Genomic DNA, 12,400 nt, shown 5'->3' on the forward strand with positions numbered 1-12,400 from the left:
TTTGATTTGTTCTTGAGCAACTCCAGCTGGAGTTGGAACTCCAAATTATTCTTCTGACAGGCTTCAAATAACTTTTTGAAATTAATTACAAGAATATTTCCTGTGGATTGTTTAAAATTGTACAAAAATATATATGAAAACTTTGAAACAAACTGTAAGAAATCTTCCTGAGAAAAAGAAAAAGAAAAAGTTGTTGATTAGGGAAGAAATACCCTACATTATAATAGATAAGGAGGTTGGTTAGAGGGAACAAGAGAGACTTGAAAGATTATATTTATAAGTGAACAATTAATACAGAATGAAGTAGTCTTATTTGTGGAAGAATTAAAGAATTTTTGGGGAAAATTCTCCCAGAAATTACTCTTAAGAATTGTTGCTATAAAAATGGAATTCAAAATAAATTGTGGAAAAGGAACAGATTTTAGTAATAAAATAGAGACTGTGGCTAATTTGAAAGATGATCTGCAAATGGATTTGCAAATGACACAAAGTCAAAAAGACCTTGACTTTGTGTTGGTAGGGTCAAAAATTTGGCAACTCCAAATCTCAACCAACAAATGCTCTGTCTTACACATTGGAAAAAGGAATCAGAACACTAAATAGAAATTTAATGGACGTGACCTTGTAGATGACCCTCACTCCGTCAAAGACCTTGGAGTTTTCACATCAAATGACCTAAATGCCAAAGCCCATTGCAGCTACATCGCCAAAAAAGCTTTTTTTTTTTTTTGAATAATTTTTATTTCCATTTTCCAACATCATATTTATGTACAAACTATTATCCATCATTAATCATTAATTTTTATTTATAACTGATTCAGGCCTGCCCGATTGCCACTTCCTTTCTACACAACCTCCCTCTCTACCCTCTACTACTTTCCCTCTCTACCCTCTACTACTTTCCCATCCTTCATCTCCTTCACTTTACTACTTCCTCTCCTCCTCCACTCCTCCCTTCTTCCACCCTTCTTCCACCCTATCTAACCTTCTTATTCCCCTCCTCCTTCTCTACTCTTTCCTACCTACTTTCTTCCCTCCTTCTACTCCTCTCCTTTTCTTCCTGAAATGGCAGTCGAGCATCCCCAATATCATTTTAATTTTTTTAATTTCATATCTTCAAAATTACTGTACATTAATAATCAATCCATGTATCATTTCCCCTTCCCCCTCTTCCCCTTCCCCCAGACTTCCCAGAGCAAATACCGGTATTATAACCAACAATCACAAGCTAAAGTATGCAAAATATACATAACCTCCCACCTTTAAAATTTAAAACTTTAGATCCCTCACATTAAGAATAAAAGATAGGAAAGAATAATAAAAAGAAAAAAAGAAGCAATACCAACTTCACATATTACTTCTTCTTACAGTCCATTTTAAAATTAATCCATCTTCTCAAATTCATTTTTTTCCACTTGTATATTCCTTCAAATTTCATAAGTCCATTTCTCAAATTACAGTCCATCTTCTCGAACTCAAATTTTATCACTTATATATTTCTTCAGTTGCCATAACATTTAATGTCCGTTCTTCTTACAGTCCATTTTAAAATTAGTCCATCTTCTAAAGTTCAATTTTTTTCACCCACTTATATATTCCTTCAAATTTCATAAGTCCATTTCTTAAATTACAATCCAGCTTCTCAAATTCAAATTTTCATCACTTATATATTTCTTCAATTGTCAAGATTTAATATCCAATCTTCCAATACTACTCCATCAATCAAATATCATTTCGAATAAAATCTCTCAAATATAATATTTCCAGCTTAACTTCATAACTTTTACTATCTATAAACGTATCAATTAAAATAAATAATCATTTAAACTACATCCACAATATAACAGTAAGCAGTTAAAATCATTACATCCACATTATCTAAATTCATAAATTTCACTTTCCATCCTTCACAATTGAATAATATCATCCCATAGATTTATACCATACAAATAGCAAATAACAAAAATCCTGTAATTTATATCCTAAACAAATCAATTCCAAAAATTAACCATAATCATCATATTCACATCTTAAACATTCCTCCCCTCTCCCATTCTATTTTGCATCATTTCCAAACCAGTTAACTTAGCATCTAACAACAAAGGATTCCCACTCTTTAAAACATTAATATAAAAATGTCTCGCTTTCATAACTGAATTAAGAAAATACTTTCTACCTCTAAAATTCAGTGACAAACCCATTGGGACTTCCCATCTAAAATATATCTGATATTTCTTAAGCTCATCCACCAAAAAAGCAAATTCTCTTCTGTTTCTTAACATTTTAGGAGGAATTTCCTTCATCATTTTTATATCTTGTCCCAATATCTGAAATTTATTTTTATAAAAGGCTTGCAAGATTTCATGCCTAACCTTTTTAGTTGTAAAATAAATAACCACATCCCTAGGTACTCTATTTTGTCTTGCCCACCAAGAATTAACACGATAAATTCTTTCAATATTAATCTCAAAATCTTCTGGCTTCACACCCTTTATCTGTGCAAAGGCTTGCGTAAAAATCTCCTTTAAATTTTCCTTCCTATTTTGTTTCAACCCCCTCACCCTTATAGCATATTCCATTAATCTATATTGTAATATTACTCTTTCTTCATCTGCCCTATCTACCTTTGCCTTTATATCTTCCATCTTATTATCTAAGTTCCAATTGTTTTGATTTTTTTGAATATCTTCTATTTTCCTTTGCAGCTCTAAATTAGTTTTATTAAATTCTGCAAGATCGTCCTGCATCTGAATACAAGAACTTAATATTTGCGCAATTGCATCCTTTACCATTTTCATTTCCCTCTTCTGCTCTTCCACCATTTCCTTAAAATCCAACATCTCTTTCTCTATTTCATCAAATTTTTGATCTATTTCTAAAAAATGACTCTCCAAAAACTCCTGTAAAAAATTTCTTACTTCCTTTTTGATTTCTTCTTTTAATTTTTGAATCTGAGCTGAAGAAATTTCAGCTGAAATTTCAAAGTTTTTAATAACTTTTGGCACTATTTGCTTAAAGGCCATTTTAAAAAAAAAAGGATAGCTTAATAATAAACCAAAAAAGAGAAAGAAAAAAAATTTAAAAGAAAATTTCAAAAAAAAACCCTATCTTTTAAATCTATAATCCCAAGGAAGATGAAAAAATATAAATCATAAGATTCTCATTTCTTCCAGTTAGTCAGTATCTTCCTATATATCTTCTTTTTCAACACACTTTTGGCACTATTTGCTTAAAAGCCATTTAAAATATATATAACAAGTCAAGCCCAAAAAGAGAAAAAATATAAATCATAAAATTCTCATATCTTCCGTTTAGTCAGTATGTTTCTATGTATCTTCTTTCTTCTACTTCAACACTAGCTGTTAGTAAGCATTTCTACTTTCGTTTTCAGAGCACACATTCCACAAAACCGCCATTTGCTTTCTTCTCTCCTATCTTCGCAGCCAATAAATCCTCAGGGTTTCACAATCTTCTTACAAGCAGATGTTAGAACTCCAGTTTTTGCTCCGTCCACGTTTAAATCCATCATTAAATCAATTCTTGTCGTGGCGGTTGGATGCTTCGTTCGTTTGCCATGAAGGCAAGTGCCTCTCCTAGCCCGGAGCTTATCAGATTATAGAAGGAGAACTTCCCACCAGATTAGGGCATCTCAACCTCAAATCTAATTGCTCAGCTTTCCTCCTTCGCCCGAAGGAAAGAATACAAGCTGTTGGACTCAGATTTACGATGTCCTAACAGCTTTTACAGACTAGGGAGTCAGCAGCTAAATCATAGCTGCTTTCTGCACGAAGCAGAGCCAAACCGGAAGTCGCCAAAAAAGCTTTAAGAGTTGTAAACCTAATCTTGCGTAGCTTCTTCTCCAGAAAGATTACACTACTAACCAGAGCATACAAAACATTTGCTAGACCAATTCTCGAGTACAGCTCGCCTGTCTGGAACCCACACTTCATTTCGGACATTAATACAATTGAGCGTGTCCAGAAATATTTTACAAGAAGAGTTCTCCACTCCTCTGATCACAACAAGATACCTTATGCCACCAGACTTGAAATCCTGGGTTTAGAAAATTTAGAACTCCGCCGCCTTCAGCATGATCTGAGTATAACTCACAAAATCATCTGCTACAATGTCCTTCCTCTTGAAGACTACTTCAGCTTCAACCACAACAATACACGAGCACGCAATAGATTTAAATTTAAAGTGAACCGCTCAAATCCTGATTGTAGAAAATATTACTTCAGTAACAGAGTTGTTAATGCCTGGAATGCACTACCTGACTCCATTGTCTCTTCCCAAAATCCCCAAAGCTTTAACCAAAAACTTTCTACTGTTGACCTCACCCCATTCCTAAGAGGTCTGTAAGGGGCGTGCATAAGAGCACCAGCGTTCCTACTGTTCCTGTCCTAATGTTCCCTTTGGTTGTATCCAATTCGTATGGTTATTTCATGCTTATACTTATACTTGTTGTGTTTGACAAATAAATAAATATAAATAAATAAATAAATAAATTTTAAAATGTCAGGCTACAGGAATAATATGGTAAATGATGTTACACTGAAACTGAATGAAATTGCCTGATGTATTAATTAAAGGAGACATAAAAATAATAAATCAGAAGAGTGACTTGAGCAGTTTTTTAAATCTTTTATTAACAAAAAAACTGTCATAAAAGTGTGAAATAGTTTCTGAGAGAGAGAGAAAATTATAAGAAACCAACTTGTAAGATCCTATTTGAAGGGATTAAAGATCAAGCATCTTAAAAATAAATGGAAGGAAAGAAAGGGGACTTATTTTGCAAGATTAAAATATATGTTTTTTTTTCCTGGTAGCTCTTAATGGACTATTTTTTACTTGGGCCAAATGATGAGGCTCTAAAGGTTTGTTTATAGATAACAAACAAGATATAAGAAGGAATACAAGACTGATTTGATTAAATATATACAGTATGTTATTATTTCTCATAAATCTTAATGGCTTCTCCTGATTAGTGCTATTTTATCATTTTTTATTGATAAGAGCTGAGAATAGCCAGACAACAGAAAGAAAAACTAGAGGAAATAACAGGATTTGAAATTGTAAAGAAGGTTAAATATTTAGGGGTTTATATTACATCATTAAATGTGAAATTGTATAAGAATAACTATGAGGTTTTATGGCAAAAAGTTCAGAAGGAGTTGATTGTTTGGAAAAAATTGCAATTATCTTTGCTGGGGAGAATAGCTGCTATTAAAATGAATGTTATACCTAGATTTTTATTCCTCTTTCAGATGATACCAATAATTAAGAAAGATAAGAATCTTGAGGAATGGCAGATGGGAATTAACAAATTTATATGGGAAGGTAAAAAAGCTAGGGTTAAAATGAAAATAATTCAAGATTCTCGGGAAAGGGGAGGTTTAAAAATGCCCAATTTTAAATTATACTATGAAGCAGCTGCTCTCTCTGCAATAAGTGATGGTTTAATTTAACGGAGGAAAGAATTCTGAATATAGAAGGTTATGACTTGCTATATGGATGGCATGCATATTTAATTTATGACAAAAAAGTGGATAAGGCCTTTAAAAATCATGTGTTAAGAACTGCTCTTCTGCATGTTTGGAAAAAATACTCTTATAAACTAAATTATAAGGTTCCTATGTGGGCAAGTCCTAGACATACAATAGAGAATATAAATATAGAACAGAATCAGGAAATGATTACATATAAAGATCTTTTGTATACTGAAAGAGGTAATTTGCAATTAAAATCTTTGCACGTACTAAAAGAAGAAGGGAAAAATTATACTTGGTTTCAATATGAGCAACTACGTGCTAGATGGAAGGAAGATCAGAAAATTGGTATAGAGCAGAACGAGGGAAATTTGGTAAAGCAAATTAGAAATCAGTCTCAGGAGCATATAAAGAGATTGTATAATGTGTTACTTGAAATAGATTCTGAAAGGGACTTGGTAAAGGACTGTATGATAAAGTGGGCACAAAATTTTCAGGAGCCAATATTATTGGAAAGTTGGGAAAAAATTTGGGTTAGAAATGTTAAATTCATGCAGGCACAGAATTTGAGGGAAAATTTTTATAAAATGTTTTATAGATGGCATTTAGATCCTAAGAAATTATCGTGTATGTATCCAGATATGCAAGCAAAATGTTGGAGATGTAATTGTGATGATGCTACATATTTTCATATTTGGTGGACTTGCAAAAATATTAAGGCTTTTTGGATAAGAATTTGGTGGATTCTACAAAATGTTCTGAAAAAGAAGATAAAGTTAGGGCTTCCAGTGGTTTCGTTTTCCCCGGAGGACGTCTGGAATGGCGTCCCGAACTGAGATTCTGTAAAAGCTGGTAAACAGCGGAGAACGGCTGTTAGCCAGCTTCAAAGCTTTTCTCTGGGTGAAAGAGATTAGCAAGAGCGGCTGGATAGCAGAAGATTGCCCCAGGGGCTCTGCTTTCTTATGCAGAGTCTCGGAGGGGTGCCTGCCTAACCCAGCCATACTCCAGACTCGGCTCGATCCTGCTAATTAGGCAGGACAAGAGGAAAACGCCCACTTCTGCTCAATTGATTCCGTTTTGAATAACTAAAAGCAGACGGGACAAATACAAGTGATCGATTACTGGGGAAGCAAGAAGAGAGCTGACTTCTACTTCTTTTTAAAAAAGGGGAAAACTTTTTCTCACTTGAACTTAGTGAAGGAAGAAATGGCGTCTGAGAGGAAGTGGATTGGAGGCTGCTTGTGAGAGAAAGCAAAATTCGTCTTTGTGGATTTTAGCTGAATAGAAGCTTTCCATAGGAGGCAAGGTGAAAGTTTTTATTTTACAATTTTAATTGGAGACTTTTTGAGACTTTGAGATTTTATAATTCTAATTAGAGACTTTACTTAAAATAAAATGGCTTCTAAGCCACCAAAAGCTCCCATGACGAGAAGGGGGTCTGAAACTAATTTAGAAGATATATTAAAGGAACAGAACAGAGTTTCTGAAGAGCGATTTAAAGAAATTATGAATAATATTCATGGTGTGAAGGATCAACTTAGGGAAGAAATTAAAGAGACTAATAAAAAAATTAGAGAAGATTTATTGATGGTTTTTCAAGGTTTGGCAAAGAATTTGGAAGTAATGGAGGATAAAGTAGAAGTAATTAGTCAAGCAAATCAGTATTTGGATAATAAAGTTGGAGAGCTTCAAAATAAAGTGGATAAAAATGAGGATCATGTGGTGGTATTGCAATATAGAGCGTTGGAAAAGGCTTTGAGAATTAGGGGTCTTCAAGACCGGAAGGAAGAAGATCTTTAAAAAGTTATATCAGAAGCCTTAGCTGAAATGTTAGGCATGGACCCTCGAGAAGTTGATTTTCAAATTGGTAAGGCATATAGGGTTAATTCTTGGGTAGCGAGGCAGAAAAAGCTCCCAAGAGATATTGTAATTTATTTTTTAACTTCTACAATAAGAAATCAGATTTTGCAAGCTACATACCAAAAGAAATTGCAAATAGCAGAACAGGAGATGTTGGTTTTGAAAGAGATCCCTGCTAAAATGTTAAAGGATAGAAGGGATTTTAGGTTTTTTACACAAGAGCTTAAGAAGCATCAGATTCAATATAGATGGGAGGTTCCAGTTGGTTTAACAGTATTTTTTCAAGGCAGGAGATATCGAATTGATACTGAATTGAAAGCAAAAGATTTTCTTTTTAATGTATTGAAAGTGGATGTAGAAACAGTGGATAAAAGTCTTCAAGAGAAACAGAGTGGGGAAGCTGAAACTGCACCTGTGATATCAGTACCTCAAGAACAATCTCAAGAACAAAGAGTGACAAGGGAGCTATTAGGCGTAAGGAGATGGAGGAACGACTTCAAAGACAGGAACGGATTCTACTACTGAAGCTGTGGGAGGAGCCAAGCCGAAGAGTGAGGGTCTTCAGCTAATTGCTCAGAAGCTTCAAGAGGCCAGTGATGGCAAATAAATTTTTGACATGGAATGTTAATGGTTTAAATTCAGCACAGAAAAGAAGAAAAATATTCCATTATTTGAAACAATTTAAAAATGATGTGATATGTTTGCAAGAGACACATATAAAATTATCAGATCAGAAATATTTGATTAATTCGAAATTAGGTAATCATTTTGTTTCTTCTGCTCCGAATAAGAAAAATGGCATAGTTATATATTTGAAGAAAAATATATCAAGTAAATTAATTGAAACGGACATTCAAGGAAGATATATTGCTATTGAATTGATTTTAGAAGGAAAAAAGACACTTGTGATTGGCATATATGCACCTAATCAACAACAAGAAAATTTTATAAACTGTTACATGAAAAATTGACTTTTGGGACTATAAAACATTTATTATATTAGGGATTGGAATGGTGTAATGGACATTAGAAAAGATAAAAGAACTCTTTCTAAGAAAATTCCTATGCATGCAAAATTGCCTAAATCCTTTTTTGATTTGATGGAAGATTTTGAGTTGAAAGATATATGGAGAAGGCAGAATTTTGATGATAGAGATTATACTTATTTTTCGGATAGGCATCAATCTTTTCACGTATTGATTTTATATTAATTACCAATGACTTGCTTTCTAGGGTTAGGAAAACAAAGATATTTCCAAGGTGTTTAACTGATCATAGTCCGGTATGGATGGAGTTGCAATATGAAGGTGGAAGAAGATCATGGAGAATAAATGAAAATTTGTTTAGATATGAGGATAATGTAAATCAATGTAAAAACAAATGAAAGAATTTTTGATTATAATTTGGGTAAGGAACTTGATAGAAATGGTGTGGGACGCAAGCAAGGCCTTTATGAGAGGAAATTTGATATATATTAATAGTAGACAGAGGAGAAAACTACAAAAACAGCGTAGGGATTTAGAAGAGGAAATTCAGAGGAAACAACAATTATTGGTATATAATCCACATGATTTAAAAACTACTGAGGCGATAAAGATACTACAGAGTCAATTTAATATGTTAATGGCAGATCAGGTGGCAACCAATATACAATATGCTAAACATAATACTTTTTGTAATGCCAATAAATCAGGGAGGTGGTTGGCTTATATGTTAAGGAAAAGACAGAAAGCACGTATTATTGAAGGAATTGAATACAAGGGTAAAGTGCGATTTCAACAGGATAAAATTAAAAAAGCTTTCTTGGAATATTATACAAATTTATATGCCAGAGATACAATATTGAATATGGATATTGATAAATATTTGAAAGAATATAAGGTTAAAGGTTTAACTAATGAACAAAGGGAAGAGTTGAATCGGCCTATAACTTCTGAGGAAATTATTTGGGTAATAAAACAATTAAAAATAGGGAAATCCCGGCACAGATGGACTTACAGCAATATATTATAAATGTTACAGGATGAGATAGTTGGTCCACTTATGGAGTTATTTAATCAGATACTGATGGGAGGAGGAGTACCACCATCATGGAGGACTACTTTTATTTCATTGATACCAAAAGAGGATCAGGATTGTACTAAGCCTGGGAATTATAGACCGATTTCACTCTTGAATAATGATTATAAGATTTTTGCAAAAATAATGGCAAATAGGTTAATGGAAAATTGTACAACAAAGGATTCACACTGACCAGTCTGGTTTTATAAAAGGGAGACAAATGAGGAATAACGTTAGGCAGATAGTGAATTTATTGGAATATTTGGAAAAGAAAAATCAGATTCCGCAGCGTTTATATTCTTGGATGCAGAGAAAGCTTTTGATCGTTTGCATTGGGAATTTTTATTTAAATTAACAGACAAAATGCAATTTGGAAATGGTTTTATACGAATACTTAGGGCAATTTATGGAGAGCAAACAGCTCAGATAATAATTAATGGTAGTTTGACAGATAGTTTTAAAATTGCGTAAGGAACAAGGCAGGGGTGTCCTTTATCACCTTTATTGTTTATTTTATCTTTGGAACCTTTATTGGATAAGATAAGAGAGTTAAGGGAGATAGAGGGTATTAGAATTAGAAGATATGAATATAAAGTCAGAGCATTTGCAGATGATTTGGTTGTTATGTTGACTCAGCCTATAAATTCGAGTGTATATTTGTTGGATGTAATTAATCAATATGGAAGGGTCTCAGGGTTTAAAGTGAATCAAAATAAAACAAAAGTGTTAACCAAAAATATGATTAAGAACCAGAAAGAAAAACTAGAAGAAATAACAGGATTTGAAATTGTAAAAAAGGTTAAATATTTAGGAGTCTTTCTTACTTCATCAAATGGAAAATTGTATAAGAATAATTATGATGTGTTATGGAAAAAAATTCAGAAGGAAATGAATACTTGGAAAAAATTACAATTATCTTTGTTAGGGAGAATAGCAGCTATAAAAATGAATGTTTTGCCTAAATTCTTGTTCTTGTTTCAGATGATACCAATAATTAAGAAAGATAAAAATTTGGATGAATGGCAGATTGGAATTAATAAATTTATATGGGAAGGAAAAAGCGAGAGTCAAAATGAAAATAATGCAAGATACACGGAAAGAGGAGGATTAAAATGCCTAATTTAAAACTGTATTATGAAGCAGTTGTTCTTTCGGTAATAAATAATTGGTTTAATTTGACGGAGGAAAGGATTTTGAATATAGAAGGTTATGATTTATTATATGGTTGGCATGCATATTTATTGTATGATAAGAAAGTAGATAAAGCTTTTAAGAATCATGTGTTGAGAATTTCTCTTCTGCGTGTCTGGAAAAAATATTATTATAAGTTAAATTACAAAATTCCTATATGGGTATGTCCTCGGCACACAGTAGAGAATATAAATATAGAACAGGAACAAGAAATGATTACCTATAAAGATCTTTTATACAATGAGAGGGGAAATTTACAACTAAAATCTTTGGATACATTAAAAGAAGAAGGGAGGAATTATACTTGGTTTCAATATGGACAGTTAAAGGCAAGATGGAAAGAAGATCAGAAAATTGGTATCATTCAAAATGAAGAAAATCTGGTTAAACAAATTAGAAATCAAACTCAGGGGCATATAAAGAGATTGTATACTGTGTTGATAGAAATAGATTCTGAAAGAGATTTAATAAAGGATTGTATGATAAAATGGGCACAGAATATTCAAGAACCAATAATGTTGGAAACATGGGAAAAAATTTGGGTTAGAAATGTTAAATTTACGCAAGCAGAATTTAAGGGAAAAATTTTTATAAGATGTTTTATAGATGGCATTTAGATCCTAAGAAATTATCATGTATGTATCCAGATATGCAAGCGAAATGTTGGAGATGTAATTGTGATGATGCTACATATTTTCATGTATGGTGGACTTGTAAGAAAATTAAGTCTTTCTGGATAAGAATCTGGTGGATTATGCAGAATGTTCTGAAGAAGAAGATAAAGTTCCTACCGCAATTTTTCCTTTTGGGAATAACAACGGACTGTACAGTGATTGAGACTAAGTTGATTTTGAACTTAATAACAGCAGCAAGACTGTTGATTGGACAATATTGGAAGAAAAAAGAATTACCCACAATAGAAGAATGGATATTGAAAGTTTCCAATTTGGCTGAGATGGCTAAAATCTCAGCCTTCTTGAAAGACAGTACTCAAGAAAAATATTTAAATGAATGGAAGAACTGGATTGACTATATTCAAAATAGATATCAGATTAAGAAATTTCGGATTGCTTTTGAATGAAGGATGTTATTTTTGATTTTATTGGAAGAAGTCAGGTTATGTGAGAGAGAAAGATTATAATTGTGTTAGATTTTAAAAATTTAATGTATGACTGTTTTGTTTAAGGAACTATACCTTGTGTTTGCTCCGGGAAGTCTGGGGGGGGGAGGGGGGTTTTGGAGGGAGGGGGGGAGGGGGAAAAATTTAATTGTTGTTGTAAAACTTTTTCAATAAAAAAAAAAGAAGAAAAAAAAAAGAAAAAGAAGATAAAGTTCCTGCCGCAAGTTTTTCTGTTAGGAATTATTACGGACTGTACAGTAATTGAGACTAAATTGATTTTAAATCTAATAACAGCAGCAAGATTACTAATAGGACAGTACTGGAAGAAAAAAGAAGTACCTACAATAGAAGAATGGATATTGAAAGTTGCCAATTTGGCTGAGATGGCGAAAATATCAGCCTTTTTGAAAGGCAATATGCAAGAAAGATACTTAAAGGAATGGAAAAAATGGATTGACTATATTCAAAGTAGATATCAGACTAAGAGTTATCAGACTGCTTTTGAATGATTATGATGTATTATTTTTGATTGTTTTCGGAACAATCAGTTCGAAGTTAGGAACTGATGAAAATTGTAGGGGTACAATTAAGTCGGGATGAAATTTTTTTAGCATATGTTTGTTTTATTTTTAACTATACCTTGTGCTCCTTCCGGGAACTCGGGGGGTGGGAGGGGGGT

The 12,400-nt window shown here is 32.8% G+C and overlaps 1 protein-coding gene across 1 annotated transcript in view; it reads left to right on the plus strand.

Annotated features, from left to right (window-relative positions):
- The window catches only part of LOC131190556 (uncharacterized), a 125,328-nt gene that overhangs the window by 53,352 nt on the left and 59,576 nt on the right, over positions 1–12,400 (plus strand). The window contains exon 7 of the mRNA XM_058167893.1: positions 6,690–6,712. Within this exon, the coding sequence (XP_058023876.1) occupies positions 6,690–6,712 (23 nt within the window). The remainder of the gene's footprint in view (positions 1–6,689; positions 6,713–12,400) is intronic.

This window comes from Ahaetulla prasina, chromosome 2, assembly GCF_028640845.1.
Source record: "Ahaetulla prasina isolate Xishuangbanna chromosome 2, ASM2864084v1, whole genome shotgun sequence".
Taxonomy (NCBI): Eukaryota; Metazoa; Chordata; class Lepidosauria; order Squamata; family Colubridae; genus Ahaetulla; species Ahaetulla prasina.